The following is a 16,781-nucleotide window of genomic DNA, read 5'->3' on the forward strand; positions in this document are numbered from 1 at the left end:
CCTGGACACAGGAGAGATGAAGAGATCAAAAAACAGTTCCAAGATGTCAAGCCCGGACAACAGAAAGAATAGCTACTGTGCTAACCATTACCTACACTCAGCTGCACACTTGCAGCTTTAATTCTCATGTAATTCTCAAATCGACCCTATGAGTTAAATATTAATGTTTTCATTTTATTTATTTGTTTAAACTTTTTATTTATTTTGAGAGAGAGAGACAAAGCATGCATGCGAATGGGGAAGGTGCAGAGAGAATCCCAAGCAGACTCCGCCCTGTCAACCCCAGAGCCTGATGTGAGGTTCAATCCCACGAACCGCGAGATCATGACCTGGGTTGAAATCAAGAGGTGGACACTTAACTGACTGAGCCACCCGGGCGCCCCTAATGTTTTCATTTTAAAATGAAGACACTGGGGGCGCCCGGGTGGCTCAGTCGGTTGAGCATCTGCCTTCGGCTCAGGTCTTGATCTCACAGCCCGTGAGTTCAAGCCCCGCGTCGGGCTCTGTGCTGACAGCTCAGAGCCTGGAGCCTGCCTCGGATTCTGTGTCTCCCTCTCTCTCTGCCCCTCCCCCGCTCACGCTCTGTCTCTCAAAAATGAGTAAGTATTAAAAAAATTTTTTAAAGGAAGACATTGAAGCTTAGAGAAAATCCATAATTTGTTCAGGTCAGGTTGAGCTAGTAAGCAGTAGTATCAGGATCCACTTATAGACTCAGATTCAGAAATCATTTAGATCTTACAAATGTGGAAACTGAGGCTAAGGAGGTTGAAGAATTTGCCTGAAGTTGCACAAATGGATGGTAGCAGAGCTGGAATAAACAGGGTCTCATGAAACCATAGAGGGCGCTAACGGGGGAAGGGAACACAAACGAATAGTAGTTTCGTGTAATGATGGAGACAATCAGGCGGAGATCTTTCCAGCCAAGAGTATGACTCAAATTCAGGAAAAGAGTGTGGATGCAGATCTAGGAGTCAGCTCCAAGAGGGGTGGCTGCCGCCTTGGGAGTAAATGAGTTCCTCAAGGGGAAGGATGCAGAGTGTGAAAAGTAAGAAGGTTGAAGACAAGCCTCAAGTACCACATGTGGAGGCCAAAGGCAGAAACAGCAGGAGACACGAGGCCCAGGGGTTCTGTAGACCCACAAGAGCACAACGCACTCAAATAGGCTACAAATAGGGCAGAGATGAGGGAAAGGCCACTGGGCTTCATGATCAAGCAATTACGGGTAACCTTGGGAAGAACGACCTGGAACCAATGGGTTAGGAGCAATCAGGAGGCAAGATCCAAATGCAGTCCCCTATTTCTAGAAGTCTGCCAGTGAAAAAAGAGAAAGAGAAAAAAAAAAGCCTAAAATGAAGCAGCAAGATTCTGAGGGAAGAAAATTTTGAAAGACAGACAATGCCAACACATTTGAAGAGGCTCAGGTTGAGAAAACCCTGAAGATGCTTAGCCAGAAATGGAGCTATCTAAAGATCCATGGGTTAGGAGAAGCTGGAGAGGATCCCATGGAGAGCATAAGTGAAGCGGTCGGTGTTGGGAAGGTGGAGAAACATATGAGATTTGAGGGAAAGAGAAAGAGGTGAAAACACAAAGAAACTTCAAGGAACTGGGCCTACAGATTTGCTACTAAGTTCCTGCCCCCAAAGGCCTCGCTGGTTTATAACTTGCCAATGCTGTCTGTCTAGGATTTTCCCATGAGTCAGCCTGGACCGGGGAGCACTGCCCTGTGCAACTTGTCTGCCGACACATTGCGACAGCGTAAAATGTGGCTCTTATACCCGACTCAAAGGCAAAGCAATTCATTCAACAAAACATTCAACACACGCCACTTCTGCTGAAGTCTCTGCTTACATCTTTGACAATTACCTAGATATAGGAGAGAAGAAGGGATCAAAGACAGTTTCAAGACATCAAGCCTGGACAACAGGAAGAATGGCTACTATATACTAAGCATCATGTACAGACACTCGGCTATGCCTCGGTAGATGTAATTCTCATGTAATTCTCAAACCAACCTTATGAGTTAAATACTAATGTTTTCATTAAAAAAATTTTTTTTAAAGTTTATTTATTTTTGAGAGAGAGAGAGAGAGAGAGAGCCAGCAGGAGAGGGGACAGAGAGGGAGGAGACACAGAATCTGAAGCAGGCTCCAGGCTCTGAGCCGTCTCACAGAGCCTGACGCAGGGCTTGAACTCAAGAACTGTGAGGTCATGAGCCAAAGTCAGACACTTAACCGACTGAGCCACCCAGGCGCCCCAAATGTTTTCATTTTAAAATGAAGACATCGAAGCTTGGAGAAAATGCATAATTTGTTCAGGTCGGGTTGAGCTAGTATCTTGGAACCACAGCATTCCTACTCACGGAAAAGCCTGTATGTAAAGAGAACAAAGAAGTCAGGCAGAAATCCGTGACTCAGGATATCTCAAGAAGAGGATATCACATAAGGGTCCCCACAGTGTTAAATCTGATCACCTTTAAAGTATATTTCCAAGTGTCCACCTACCTGTCACAGTTTGGCTTTTGTAACATTTAAAATACTTTGCCCAACCCAGAGTGTCATTTGTAGGGTGTTCCTCAGGTCTCTCCCCTCCCTGGCTGGGGCAAATCAAAGAGAACCCTGGAGGGTGCTTAAATGATCCTCCAAATTATCCAGAAAGAAGATGACTTTGAGCTGGGGGGGGGGGGGGAGGGGGGATCCTCCCCCGACCCTTTACCATTTATATCAAGGAACTTACAATTCTTTAGAGAGAAGAAAAGAATCCATCATTATCTCTTCCCTCAAGAGCTAAGACAAAACCAAGCCTCCAGACGCAACACAATTCCCTGGGCTCTGCTCCCAAACGCGGCCACTTAAAAAGATTTCACTGTTTACCATAAGCCTGGCAGAGTGCCAGCCTCTCCTGCACAGTTTGTGGGCAGCCCCGGCTCAGTGCTATAAGCAGAGCCATGACCCTGAATTTGCCACCACTTCAATGGCAGGGCAAAGGCAAAGTGGCTGGACAGCCCACCCGAGGGGCAGGCAGTAAAGGGTACACAACCTGCAGAAAATTAACAATAACAAAACAGACCATAGTTGATGGTCATTCTTAACAACGTTAGTGACAAGGTACACCTCCACAGTGGACACCTCTCCGTGGGTACCCCACTGTGCCCTCTTCAGGTAGTTACCCCTTCCATCATGGGACCTGCTTCGTGTCCACTTCTGTGTCCACTCCGGCTCCACAGTCATTAACACCTCTGCCTCTGAGCCTCAGTCTGTGTACTACGGAGCCCTGAGACAGGACACTGAGGAGCAGGAGAAAGGGAAGAAGGAGGCAAAAAAATGGCAAAAGCAGCTCAGGAGGAACCTCGCTTTTTTTTTTTTCCAAAAAAGCTTTTAATGTGTATTTATTTATTTTGAGAGAGACAGAGAGAGAGCAGGGGAAGGGGCAGAGAGAGAGGGAGAGAGAATCCCCAAGCAGGCTCAGTGCTGTCAGCAACAGAGCCCCACACGGGGCTCGATCTCCAGAACCATGAGATCATGAACCACGAGATTGTGACCGGAGCTGAAACCAAGAGTCTGACGCTCATTCAACTGAGCCACCCAGGGGCCCCTGAGGAACCTCACTTCTTAATGAAACCAGACAGCCATATGTGCAGCCCTTGACTCTCCTAACACTGTGCTTTTCCAGGCGGCAGTATTTTCCACACAGAGCCCAGAAGTTCTATGAATTTGATTCCCTTGCTGGGGCTTGGCAATTAGGCAATGACCAATTCTTAATACTGTCATCCCAGAAGTACCTACAGAGCTCGCTCTGGGTGAGGCCGGGGCCGTCATGGAGGGAGTCCTGTCCCTGCCCCTTTTCCCTATCGCAAACTCCCACCGCCACCTATCATGACTCTCCCCAAAGGCCCAAACCCCTGAGGGCTGAGGTGCCAAGTAAAGTAAAAGTAGGGCTCTGATTTAAAAAATGTGAAAGTCTGCAAATCTCTCTACAGCATTAACATTTTTAAATACGATTTTACAACCACACTGAGAATGAAGCTTGCACTACACGTAGTATAGAGCTCCTCCCTGAATATTATCCTATGAACTCACGTGTCCCCTGAGAAACTGTGGAGGGAAATGCAATCCCTGCCTCTGCAGATCGCTGATTGTGAGTTGAAGAGGTTGGATGATTTTTGAGAATGGAAGACAGCTCTTGGGTCTTGTGCTTTAGAATCCTGAATATTAAACCAACTGGACCTGAAGCATCATCCTTTGCTAGAGGCCCCAGATGCCAAGAGACAAATCAGCCAACATTCAGGGTAGCACCACCTAATTGTGATGGGACAAGGCTGCATGGCTCAACCTCAGTTCAACATCCACGTGTGGGAGTTAATGGGAAGAGGGCATATGAAGGCCCACCCCAAAACTGCTGTCCTCAGCATGATGGAAGGGGTGTAGCACCTACCTCAAAACCAGCCCATGGCCTCCAAGGATCACCCATCCCACCTCAACTGTGCCATAAGTAACTAAGCAAACATGGTGCCTGCCTGAGAAACATGCTGGAGGTTGGCATATATCTTTCAGCTTTCCTATTCCTTCAGGGACTTTACACCCTTGAGACAGGAGAGGAGGAGGTCGGGAAGAGGAACATGAGGTGAAGGGCAAGTGGAGTTCCTGAAGAAAATCCCAGGACGCCTTCTGCAGAGACTCAGGGGATCCTCAATCTTGCTCTCACCCAAGACTGGGTTTACTAAGAAGAACCCAACTCAACCCAAATCCTTGTGGAGACCAGATGACCCTCAAGAGTATCCCAACTCCAAAAATCTCCCCAAAAACAAGAGTCCAGGACCAGATGGCTTTCCAGGGGAATTCTACCAACACCTCTTGAAACTGTTCCAAAAAATAGAAATGGAAGGAAAACTTCCACATTCTTTCTATGAGGCCAGCATTACCTTGATTCCAAAACCAGACAGAGACCCCACTAAAAAGGAGAACTATAGACCAATTTTCCCAATGAACATGGATGCAAAAATCCTCAACAAGATATTAGCCAACAGGATCCAATAATACATTAAAAAAATTATTCACCACGACCAAATGGGATTTATACCTGGGATGCAGGGCTGGTTCAATATCTACAAAACAATTAACATGATTCATCACATCAATAAAAGAAAGGACAAGAACCATATGATCCTCTCAACAGATGCAGAGAAAGCATTTGACAAAATACAGCATCCTTTCTGGATAAAAACCCTCAAGAAAGTAGGGATAGAAGGAGCATACCTCGACATCATAAAAGCCGTATATGAATGACCCAACACTAGTATCATCCTCAATGGGGAAAAACTGAGAGCTTTCCCCCTAAGGTCAGGAACAAGACAGGGATGTCCACTCTCGCCACTGTTATTCAACATAGTATTGGAAGTCTTAGCCTCAGCAATCAGGCAACACAAAGAAATAAAAGGCATCCAAATCAGCAAGGAGGAGGTCAAACTTTCACCCTTAGCAGATGACATGATACTCTATGTGGAAAACCTAAAAGATTCCACCAAAAAACTGCTAGAACTGATTCATGAATTCGGCAAAGTTGCAGGATACAAGAGTATCCCAACTCCAGAAGAAGTATCCCAACTCCCTGCCCCTGCAATCATCCCCACTTACAAATAAAAACAATTTTCTTCTTTCCTATTTTAAAACTGAAATGATTGTCCACTGGAGGGTCCTATATTTATGCATCATGAAAACCTTAATATCAATAATCATAAAAAATTAGCAACTATTTAAAAACACTTTAAAATGGTGTGGAAGACTACATCACACACAGTCATTTTAAAAAAGTGTTCATAAATAATTTCTTTTCTTTTTAATGTTTACTGATTTTTGAGAGAGAGATAGTGCACGAGTGGGGGAGGAGTAGACAGAGAGAGGGGCAGAAGATCCAAAGTGAGCCCTGTGCTGACAGCAGAGAGTCTGATGCGGGGCTGAAACTCACCAACCATGAGATCATGACCCAAGCTGAAGTCGGATGCTCAACTGACTGAGCCACCCAGGCACCCCTCACAAATAATTTCTAATGAATTGGCAAAATGGTCTCAACATGGCATTAAAAATCCTAAAGGTAGGCCACAAGATGATTAAAAAAATCTTTATCTCAAATTATTTTAAAAATGCAAGAAAAGGATAGAAGAAAGTATAATGAAATATTAATAATATAGATGGGCTTCATGGGTAACTGAATATGGATTATTTTCATTTTCATAATAAATAATAACTAAAATAATATATGTAAAGGATATAGTTAGCACCATGTAAGTTTTGTTTTATAAACACATATAATACAAATATAATAAACAGTTATTTCCAAAATAAATTAATTACATTTTATACATTCATGGTTCTGTTGAAGTTTTAAAGCTGCTTTCAAATGGGCTATTCTTTATTTATCACTATAATAATGTCCCAGGTATATCAGATGAAGTACAATAATTATTTTACCAAACAAATGATAAGGAAAAATATTCAAACAGCAGGTGCAGAGACACAATGAAATTAAGTTAGTGTTTAAATTAACACTTGAGAAATTTTCAAGATCCGGTGGGCAGAGTTTAAAGTAAAATGTTGGTCTCCACCCTTCTTTCAGAGCTTATAAAACAAACCACAAAAAAAAAAAAAAATGAAATAAAGCAAACAAAGAACCATGTATAGCTGCCACTCATACCAAATCCCAAACCAGTTTTAAATTCATATTATAAAGAAACAGCAATCAGCACATCTTTCATATCAGAAACAAGTGTAAGTCATAAACATTACATAAGTTCTTAAAATGCATCAACTTAGTCCTACGTAAGTCCTCTTACCTCCAATAAGACATAAGCTTATGATGATCACTACAATGAGACCTAGGAAAACAGAGGCAATGACCATCCACAGTTTGCACTTTCCAATCAATTTCTTATTACAGGAGCTCCAAGGGTTCTCCTTGTTAGCCTGGAAAGCAGAGGGACACTGTGAGGCAGTCACTGGTCTCAACAAGCATTTCTGAATGCTTACCAAGGGCCAGTGATACAGAAATGAAGGCAGTGGGATGCTGCCCTCCAGAGGGCTCCCCTCCACGAAGTCCCGTTTACAAAGAAGCAGAATGGAACCTCACACAGAAGTGAGGGAGAAAACACCCAGGGGGCCCTGAGGTGGGGAGGTTAGGCAGGATTCGGAAGGACGGACAGAGAAAGGCATTCCAAAGCCAGGAGAGAGCAAGCATCCTTCGTGTGGGTTGGTGACGGACCCGGCCAAGAGCCTCAGCTAACAGGAATGTGGCAAGTAATAACAGCTAAGATTAGTGAGAGTGAAAGGCTGGAGGCAATCTGAGAGGGCTCTGAATGCGGTCAGAGCAGTTTGGACTTAATTTGGTGTGAGCTGGGGACCTGTGGAAGGTTTTGGAGCATAAGAGTAGACTTAAGATTCAGAGCAAAATGGTGTGTGCAAAAGCTAAGAGGCTACTGCTGTGACCTGTAACGTGTAATTAGGGCCTGCGAAGGGAAATGAAAGGAAGGACGTGAGACACAGCAGGAAATAAGCGGCAGTGAGGCAGTCACAGCCATGGCTTATTGATCACCAACACCAATTCATTGCATGCTAACAGCCCCGCAGGGGGGCCACTGGCCCATCTCCCAGAGGCAGGTACAGAGAGCAGCCAGGGCTGATGTCCGCAGTGTGTCCCTACAAAGCTGGCACCTTTTGTCCACGCCCCCCCCCCCCCCGTGCCATCGTGCAGAGCTCCAGGTTACGAGTGGGCCTGGCTGCCACGGTGCTTCCACTCAGGGCCACCACCTGCCCCTACAAGGTCCCAGGACTCTTCTGCTTCCCACTGAGCCATTGGGTAATTCCCACACAGAGACCAAGGACTGCGATGGGGAAAAGGTGTGTTTCTGCATCGGGATTCCCCTCCCACACTTAAAAGCAGAGCGACGCCCTCATTCAGCAAGCTACTGAAGCTCACCAGCCCCGACATCCTCAACTGTAAAAATAACAAGTGTAGCGCACAGGGCTGTGGTAGAAACCAGAGATCGCGTGCACGAGAGATCGCGTGCACGAGAGATCGCGTGCACGAGAGATCGCGTGCACGACAGATCGCGTGCACGAGAGATCGCGTGCACGACAGATCGCGTGCACGAGAGATCGCGTGCACGACAGATCGCGCGCACGAAGCCCCTGCTAAACAAAGATTAGCAATTCAACAAATGACAGCAATCGTTGCTCAGTGTTCTCGTCTCACAAAGCAGCAGCAGGCATTTCTGGAGTCTCGCTCCTGAACAGGCACCTTGTTTACTGTCTCTCCCATCATGACGGTGCTGGTGGCCAGCAGAAAAGGAAATCGTTCACTTTAGGACTACAGTTCAGACTTTCTCAGTGACAGGTTCCCAAGCCTGGCCGGCTGCACATCAGGAATTTAAACTACACACCCCGAGGCCGTACCTGGACACAGGGGACCAGATTGCCACGAGGTGAGGGCAGGCCCCCGTCTGTAATTTTGAGCCTCCCAGACTGAATCAGTTGCTCTATCAGGGTTGAGACTTCTGTCCTGAAGCCTCGTCACTCTTCAGGAGCCAAGTCAGATCTCTCCTTTTGTGGAGGCCTCCCTGCCACGTCGCCCAAGGAGAGAGCCCCCCAGAACGTGAGCTGTCCACGCAGCTCATCTGCCCCTGCTTTGTCTGGTTTCATGTTCAAGATACCAGTTTATCTTCCAAGGTAAACTGAAACTAGATAGAAGGAGGGGTGGTTCTTGAACTTCCTTGTTCTTACATCTCACACTTGTGCCTCAGTCGGGCAGTAGGCACGTAACACATGTGTGTGCCTTCGTTGTAGAGGGTTCTACATGTAAGAAGGTACTTGGACAAATTCTGGAGTAGAGCTCACATTGTGGAGTCCCTGAGTGCACTTTACATCGGCTCCTCTGGTCGGGTATGAAGGACCAATAAAGGGAACGTCTGGACAGAAGAAAACGCTCTTGAGGTAAGTATGCTTCTGGAGTTCAAGGACAGTGCCAGCCAAAAATTGAAAACTGCTCCAAAGCCACCAAAGCCAAGGGCTCAATAAGGCATGGGGGAAAAGAAGTCTCAGTATAAGGAATCTTTAACTTCTCAGGGAACAGGACTATATCTTCCTACTTACAGAGCCCCTGAGAACAAAATGAATGACCCCATGCCATTTTCAGTCCTTTTTTTTTTTCTTCTAAGTTTATTTATTTTGAGAGAAAGACAGAGAGACAGTGGGGGAGGGGAAGAGAGAGGGGAAGAGAGAATACCAAGCAGGCCCTGCACTGCAAGCACGAAGCCTGCCATGGGGATCGAACCCATGAAATGAGAGATCGTGACCTGAGCCGAAACCAAGAGTCAGATGCTTAGCCAACTGAGCCACCCATATGCCCTGCCATTTTCAGTCCTTCTACAAGAAGCAGCCAGGACCCTAAGTTTAGTACAAAATGAAATGGGCTGAAGTCTCAAATGAACCACAGAATGAGGGTCAATGCATCTCTCTGGCCTCTTGTTGCCTTCACTGATGTTTTCCCTTACAGATAATAAACTAGGACCCTGGTGGTATGAAGGGCCCACTACTCTGACTTCAGAGGGGAAGTCAGCTCAGAATTACACAGCCCTCACCGGTACAAAATGCCTCTTCGTGTCCAGCCCAAAGCTGTCAACACACAGCCAGTTCACTGTCCTGCCGTCAGCCCTCGGGGAGAGATACCATCCTTTGCAAAATTAACCTTCACAGACTCTAAGCCATTATAAAGTAGTCGGTCAGCTACTCCCAACCCAAAAATAAATGACAGTGCTTCTCAGCTCTCTGCACATTAGCATCAACCAAGACTTGTGTATCCTTTAGAAGTTCCCCCTCACCCCCGCTCCCACCCCCAAGATTCCACGGTGCCCTGAGGGTGAAGAGACTCTGATACAGCAGGTGAGTGCTCCCTGCGCTGAGACTCCCCTAAAAACCAGGTCACAAAGACATACTGCCTCCTTCACTGGCATCTTCATTCTCTCACGCCCAAATTCTAGGCCAGGAGGAGAAGCCACAGGCAGGTTTTTCTGCAGGGTGCTTTCCAGAGACTTTTGCAAACTGCATCTTACATTCTATGATCTGCATTTTATGGCTCAAGAATTTTTGTAGCTTCCCTCTAAATATTCCCCCAGATAGTCACATCCAAACACATGACATAAGGCCCTGCCACAATGGCAAGACTATCTCTGCCCCTCCCCCATGCCCTCTCTCTTCTCTTTGGCGCAATTAGGAGCAGATAATGTACATATCTGAAAATTTTTTCTTAGCGCGTAGGAAAATCTGTGCTTTGTAATCTCATTGTGGGATTTAATTCACTTGTCCACACATAAAAAATCTAGCTGATTCTTGTCCTAAATTCTGAACAATGCATAGCAATGGGGCTGATTTTTAGCTAGCCGGTCCACAGAAGTCTTGCCTACTTCAAAACTACCAACTTATTGCATTATTAATGATGATGTCCCTTAAAATGTCTCCGGGACTTCTATTTGGGAACCGAGGTCAGAGCCCATGTGATGAGCCATAAAAGAAAACCAATCTCCATCTATTACCCATAACTTCATTTTCATTTCTGACCCAACTATATTACCATGTTTACAGTGACAACAGGCAAAGTAAACTCAGCAGCTTACATTCCTTCCCCTCAAGCTCCAAGAAGGGGAAAGAAGTTCTTTCCACTGCCTCTGTATCCCCTCCCAGATCAGACCTTCCAATAGGAAGATACCCTAGACACGGGGTGTCTTCTTCCCAACTGTCCCAAAACTGTCCCCTCCTCTTCACCCATCCACCTGCAACTCCCTCCTCATTCCAGATATGCTACGCAAATACTCATATTTCACTTAAGTGCCCAAACTTACCGAAATTAGGAACATATAATTTAGGCAATTATACATAAGTGAGTATAAATTACATATATATTTTCTCTCCCTAATTATCAATAAAATAAACCCATAAAAACAGCGTTGTTTGAGACCTAAAAAGCCTGAGTTCAAATCTCAGAGCCACCACTGAGTGAACCTGAGTATTGTGGTAACTTCTCTGAGCCTCAGTCTTCCAGTTTCTTCATCTGTCAAATCAGAACACTGACACCTTCCTCTTAAGTTTGTTGGGGGTAATTAGAAGCATTTATGTATGGGAAGTATGTGGCACATGATACGTACAAAGCATATGGTTACTAAAAATACGTGGGCTTAAAAAATAATAAAATAGAATAACAAATAAAAATACATGGGCTTAAGCTGCATTTCAAAATTGGAAATCTTAGCATACAGTTGAAGGAGACCCTACACACAAAATTCTCAGATGCCTGGCACACCCAAGCACTTTACAGGATTGTACAGTAGTTGACTTTTCAATTTAAAATACACTTCAGGGGCGCCTGGGTGGCTCAGTCGGTTGAGCGTCCGACTTCAGCTCAGGTCACGCTTTCATGGTTCATGAGTTCGAGCCCCGCGTCGGCTCTGTGCTGACTGCATGGAGCCTGCTTGGGATTCTCTTTCTCCCTCTCTCTCTCTCTCCCTCTCTCTCTCCACCCCTCCCCCATGTGCTCTCTCTCACTCTCTCTCTCAAAATAAATAAACTTTTAATAAAATAAAATACACTTTAACTTATTCTACAGAACCAAAGAGAATGATTAACACATTACAGGAGGATTTTCTCATTTTTTGATGTTTCCTGTTCAAATATTTGAATGCCCTCCGAGTGCTCAGGTAACCCTTCACCTCCACACCATTCTGTCAACCACCATAGCTCTTACTATTTGGTGACCTACAAAGCTAATTCACAAGGAAGTCTAGGCTCTCCGTGTATACCCGGCTGATGAGGAAGTAATTAGAACATGAAAGAGCAATCTCTCCTGGGTAAGTACTAAATAAACAATTATAGAATACGGATGCCCTACGTGAGTGTGGCTTCTACTCATCTGTTTTCAGCAAGGCATTCCCAGGCCTCCCAGAGAAGCCCAGTTAACCACATTACATTACCATTTGACCCTTGGGAACACAGACCTTTGCACCTTGCCTCAGGGCACACCTTTTAGTGGTGAAGTTGTCACCAAAACTCCTATCTCTGGATTCAGTCCCTGGAGTCACTGGGGAGTCCTGGAACTATCTAACATGTGGCAAGTATTCCCAAATCCACTCCTAGACCCTGCCATGGAGGTCTGAGGCAGAAGCCCATGGTGGCAGCCACTTGCACAGATATCAGACCATCTTTCTTTCACCCTCATTCTTCTGTGGTGTTCATCTCTCATTCATAAAATCCCCCAAATCACTCTCCGGGGTATCAATAGGTCCTTCTAAAAGCAGAGTGGACAGTGTTTCCAGGAACCCATGCAAAAGCAATGCTTTCACCGTTTGATTTCCTTGCTTATCCCTGAAATCAACAGCTGAGAGTAGTCAAAGGCGAGGCATGGGAGTGGAGAAGTGAGATCTAAAAAAGATCAAGTTGGAGCCATATACATGGGGAGTTCCAAGAGCTCTGTAAACTTCAAGCCAGTCTTAGGGTTCATCAGACGGCAGATGGCTGTGAATTCAAAGCCTCTGCTATTTTACGAGTATTTGATGAGAATGAATCATGTTCCTGTCACTGCTAGGGCTGGAGCAGAAAAGAGGTCCTTTAGAGATTGAAAGGAGGCCCAAGCAAATGAGCCATTAGTCTAGTTCTTCGGGACAAGAACTTTGAAATCACTTCCCATCAACTGAGCAGGGCAAGTTCACTCCCCTGTCCCCTGTCTTCAGGAGAAATCAAAGTCTGGGAAAAGAAAAAGTGTGTGTCTGAGGGATGTGAGCCGGCTGGGGGATGATGCGCAGAGGGGGAGGGTGGAGGGTGGGTGGAAGTGGCAAGGCAGTAAAGGTAAGGCCAGGAGATGCCGATGAAAGAAAGGGAGAAGACTCCATCTATCACTCGAGTTCTCCTTACTTGGAAAACACAACACACACACACACACACACACACACACACACACACTGAATTTAAAGTTACCGAACCTTTTTAAACCACCTCTATCCTTGGGGATTCTCTTTCTGAAGAGAGGAGCCACACACCTCCGGGGTAGGATTCCTCAAGTTCCATGGCGGTCGGAGGGCCCAGAGGGGTCGCAGGGACTCCGGCCGGCTCCGGCTAGAGCGCACTCCGGAATCCGCTCCATTCAGAAGATCCCAGCGCGCACCACCAGCGCTCCGCATCCGCGATGCGGGGAGAGGTGGCTGGAAACGCGCAACTGGGAGGGTGCCAGCCGGGGTCCGGGCCCACAGCCGGGCTCAGAGCGCGCTCCGACACCGCCCCGGGAACCCAGCAGGCCTTACCTGGGCTGCGCGGGGCTCCTCGACCGAGAGAGGGATGACCTGGACGGTTCCGTTGAGAGGCTTCTGCTCGTCGGGCTGCCCCCCGAGCACCGAGAGCTCCAGCTCTTCCCCCGTCGATGGGGATCCGGCCCCTTCCATGGGCAGGCAGAGGACGGCTGACACGCGGGAAGTAGGGCGCACACACGTAGGGGTGCAGAGTCCAGAGCGGCCTCCGGGCGAGCTCACACTCCGCCCCCGCGGGCGCGGCGGGGCAGACCTCGGGCGGTGGGCGGGGCGGGGCGGCACTGGCGAAGGGGAGGCGCCCCTGGCCCCCGCCGGGGTAGAGCCGCCGCGCCTACGTGGGCTCGAGAGCAGAGCAGAAGAGGGCTGTTTTTCTGGTTTGTTCAGGGCGCTGCCGGCTCTGCCTTTCCCTGTTCGCGCAGATCCGAAGCAGAAGCTGAGCCCAGGGCCCGTTGGGTGGCAGCTGCGGCCCGGATGGGTCCGGACCTCCGTGCACGGAGGAAAGGTAGCATTCCACCTCCAGGAGCTGTCTGCTGCCGGGGCTTGCCCCAGCGTTCTCTGCCTAGCGCAAGTTCATTCATAGAAATCAACAAGCAACTGGGAAGGCTGTAAGCACTCGCGCAGAACGTCTAGTTCGGGGAGCCTGGGATTTTGTTTGCTAAGCAAGGTGTGTGTTGATCATCTTGAGCTTCTGTTCACAGCGGGCTTGCCCTCAGCACACGTATTAAGACCAGTTTGAGGTGTGGACAGGATGCATGTAAATAAGCTTCCCTTCAGAAGAGGTCGACCTGTGTCCAAAAGCCTGCCTACTGTTCAGACACTTCCTCAATATTGGGTCTCTACTTGTCAGTTGCCTGGTACCAGATCGTCTGGACTCCATCTGCCTGCTGGAGGGGGTCATGCTGACTGCAGCTGCTCAGCTGCCGGTCTGCACTGACTTCTGCTTTCTTCACTCTAACTGGCACATGCTGCAGGAATCAGGCTGCATTCACACAGCTGGGATTTTTCGAAAAAGCTTTTCAACAAAGGATCAAGGGTTAAGAGAACCAAGAAGGGGTGCTAGGGCACCCAAGGACAAGCGAGAGTAGAAAGCCATCATTACCCACGGGCCTAAAAGGGACTGGAGCCTTGAAGGAGGGCCCTCCCGATGGGCTCTATGGTCACAAAAAAGTTGCAGCCACTTCCAGGACTGTAGCCCAGCAAGGAGGAGACAGACGGGAATAAATACTGTGACCTTTCTCCCTACCTGCCACTCTCCTTTCCGTGACTCCCACCAGAAACTGGTGACAGAAGTCAGGGGTCAGCCTCCTAAAGTTCAGAGAAGAAAATGAATCTGGGGTGCCAAGAGAAAGGGAGCCTGCACCCTATCTTTCCCTAGGGTAACTGACATCTTGTCTTCCTTCTCAGACATTCGATAGTCTGGTCTGGTCACATTCCTCTTCCGGGCTGGCCCTCACATATCCCATTCTATTGCCACCCCCACGTCTTTGTATATGATGTTCCCTTGGCTTGCAGTGTTTTTCCTACCCACTTTCTGCATGGACAATTCCCATCCATCTCTAAATTCTAGCTAACACATACTTTTAGCACTAAACCTTCCCTGACTTGCGTGCTCCCCCAGAAGTTTTCCACGCTCTTCTCTGTTACCAGTACGTGCTGAATGGGACACAGATTCAGTCCACTTTAATTCAACAAACAGCACTGAGTGCTTGCTATATGTCAGATATTCTTCTGGATGCTTGAGGTATGTCTGAAGAAGTAGCTAAATAAAACAAGATCACTGCCATGGCGATCACTTCTATTTAATGAGGGAAACAAACTTAAGCAACATTTCTAGAATATTAGAAATGATGTGTGCTATGGAGAAAAATAAGGCAGATTAAGGGAGCTGGAGTGTCAAGTGGTGAAGGGGAAAGAGGAGGTGCAATTGTAAATAGGGCCATCAACTCAGGCCCCAGCCAGAAGGTGGGATACGTAGGATCTGGGGGTACAGCGTCCAGCACGGTGACTGCAGTGTAGCATGTGTATTGCGTACATGAAAGTTGCTAAGAGGGGCGCCTGGGTGGCTCAGTTGGTTAAGCGTCCGACTTCAGCTCAGGTCATGATCTCACGGTTGGTGAGTTCCAGCCCCGCGTCGGGCTCTGTGCTAACAGCTCAGAGTCTGGAGCCTACTTCAGATTCTGTGTCCCCCCCTCTCTCTACCCCTTCCCTGCTCATGCTCTCTCTCTCTGTGTGTCTCAAAAATAAATAAATGTTAAAAAAAAATTTTTTTTAATAAATAAGAGAAGTAAAAATTAAAAAAAAAAAGAAAGTTGCTAAGAGAGTAGATCTTAAAAGTTCTCATCAGGAGACAAAGAACGATAACTTTGTGTGAGGATGGACATTATAGACTTATTGTGATTGTTTACACAAATATCAAATCATTATGTTGTACACCTGTAACTAAATTAGTCCTTCATTTTTTAGAAAGTGAAACTTGAACAAAGAGTTAAAGGTGGTAAGGACAGTAGCTGTGCTGTGCTGAAAGAAGAGGGACATTCAAGACAGGGACCTGAAACTGAAGCCTGTTGGACTTTTCCTGTCTGAGAATCAGTAAAGCGGCCAGAATGGCTACCATGAAGCATGAGTCATTTTTTTCTCTTGTGTACCCTCCTCTGTTGTTTAAGCTCCTTGAGGTATCAATGTATCCCCAGTACTTAGCTCTGGATTTAGCACAGTGCCCTCTATAAATGTTGATTAGTTTGATATTCTCAGCAGTGCTGGTTTGCTAGGCCCAGGCTCTGAGACCCCCAATAGGATCAGCAAGACGTCTCAAATCCCAGCTCTCATCCTTACGGGGGGGCCCAGACAACCTTCCCCATGGCCCTGTAGTTTACAGAAGATCAGTTTCACTGGAAGACCCTCTCCCCCTGTCAGATGAGTTGTAGCTGTCTCCCAAACCCAGTTTCTCCATGAATAGATATTTATAAGCTCCTTTACGCACCAGAGGATCAAAAAGCTACTGTTTACCGTCACAAACACACTCTAAGTCAGATCTCCTAGTGCCTTCTGAGTTCTGCAAAGCAGGGTTTCTGTATTCTCTAATCTAGACTAGGGTGCATTTCTAGAATTCCACTAACCTAACTCTTGCATATAGTTGGCATCCCTATGGAAATATAAGCTTTGAAGACAAACGGATTTCGTACTCTCACTACTGTGTGTACTTTGGCAAGTTGTTTAATATGAGCTTCTTTCCTCATTATAAAACGGTTTCTACCGAGTAAAGACGATTAAATGAAGTGATTAGAATAAAGCCTTTATTCCTAGGCCTGACAAATAGCAGGGTCTCAGTAAATATCCCTTACTTTCTGTAATTATCTTTATAATTAATATGCACCCACCTCCAACCCTTAGCAGCCAGGAATAATTCTTGATTCAATATATTTTCTTTTGACATTGATTTGTGTTCCTG

General features: G+C 46.7%; 1 protein-coding gene across 2 annotated transcripts in view; it reads right to left on the minus strand.

Moving 5' to 3' along the window:
* The window catches only part of CC2H3orf52 (chromosome C2 C3orf52 homolog), a 33,283-nt gene extending 19,737 nt beyond the window's left edge, over window positions 1-13,546 (minus strand). The window contains exons 1-2 of one of the 2 annotated variants that reach the window (XM_030329826.2): window positions 13,331-13,546; window positions 6,827-6,956 (exon numbers count right to left, since the gene is read on the minus strand). In XM_030329826.2, coding sequence (XP_030185686.1) covers window positions 6,827-6,956; window positions 13,331-13,468 — 268 coding nt within the window. In that variant the 5' untranslated portion in view covers window positions 13,469-13,546. The remainder of the gene's footprint in view (window positions 1-6,826; window positions 6,957-13,330) is intronic. The other variant, XM_030329827.1, reaches the window with a different exon arrangement.
* Between the last annotated feature and the right edge of the window lie 3,235 nt (window positions 13,547-16,781).

Source organism: Lynx canadensis, chromosome C2 (assembly GCF_007474595.2).
Source record: "Lynx canadensis isolate LIC74 chromosome C2, mLynCan4.pri.v2, whole genome shotgun sequence".
Classification (NCBI taxonomy): Eukaryota; Metazoa; Chordata; class Mammalia; order Carnivora; family Felidae; genus Lynx; species Lynx canadensis.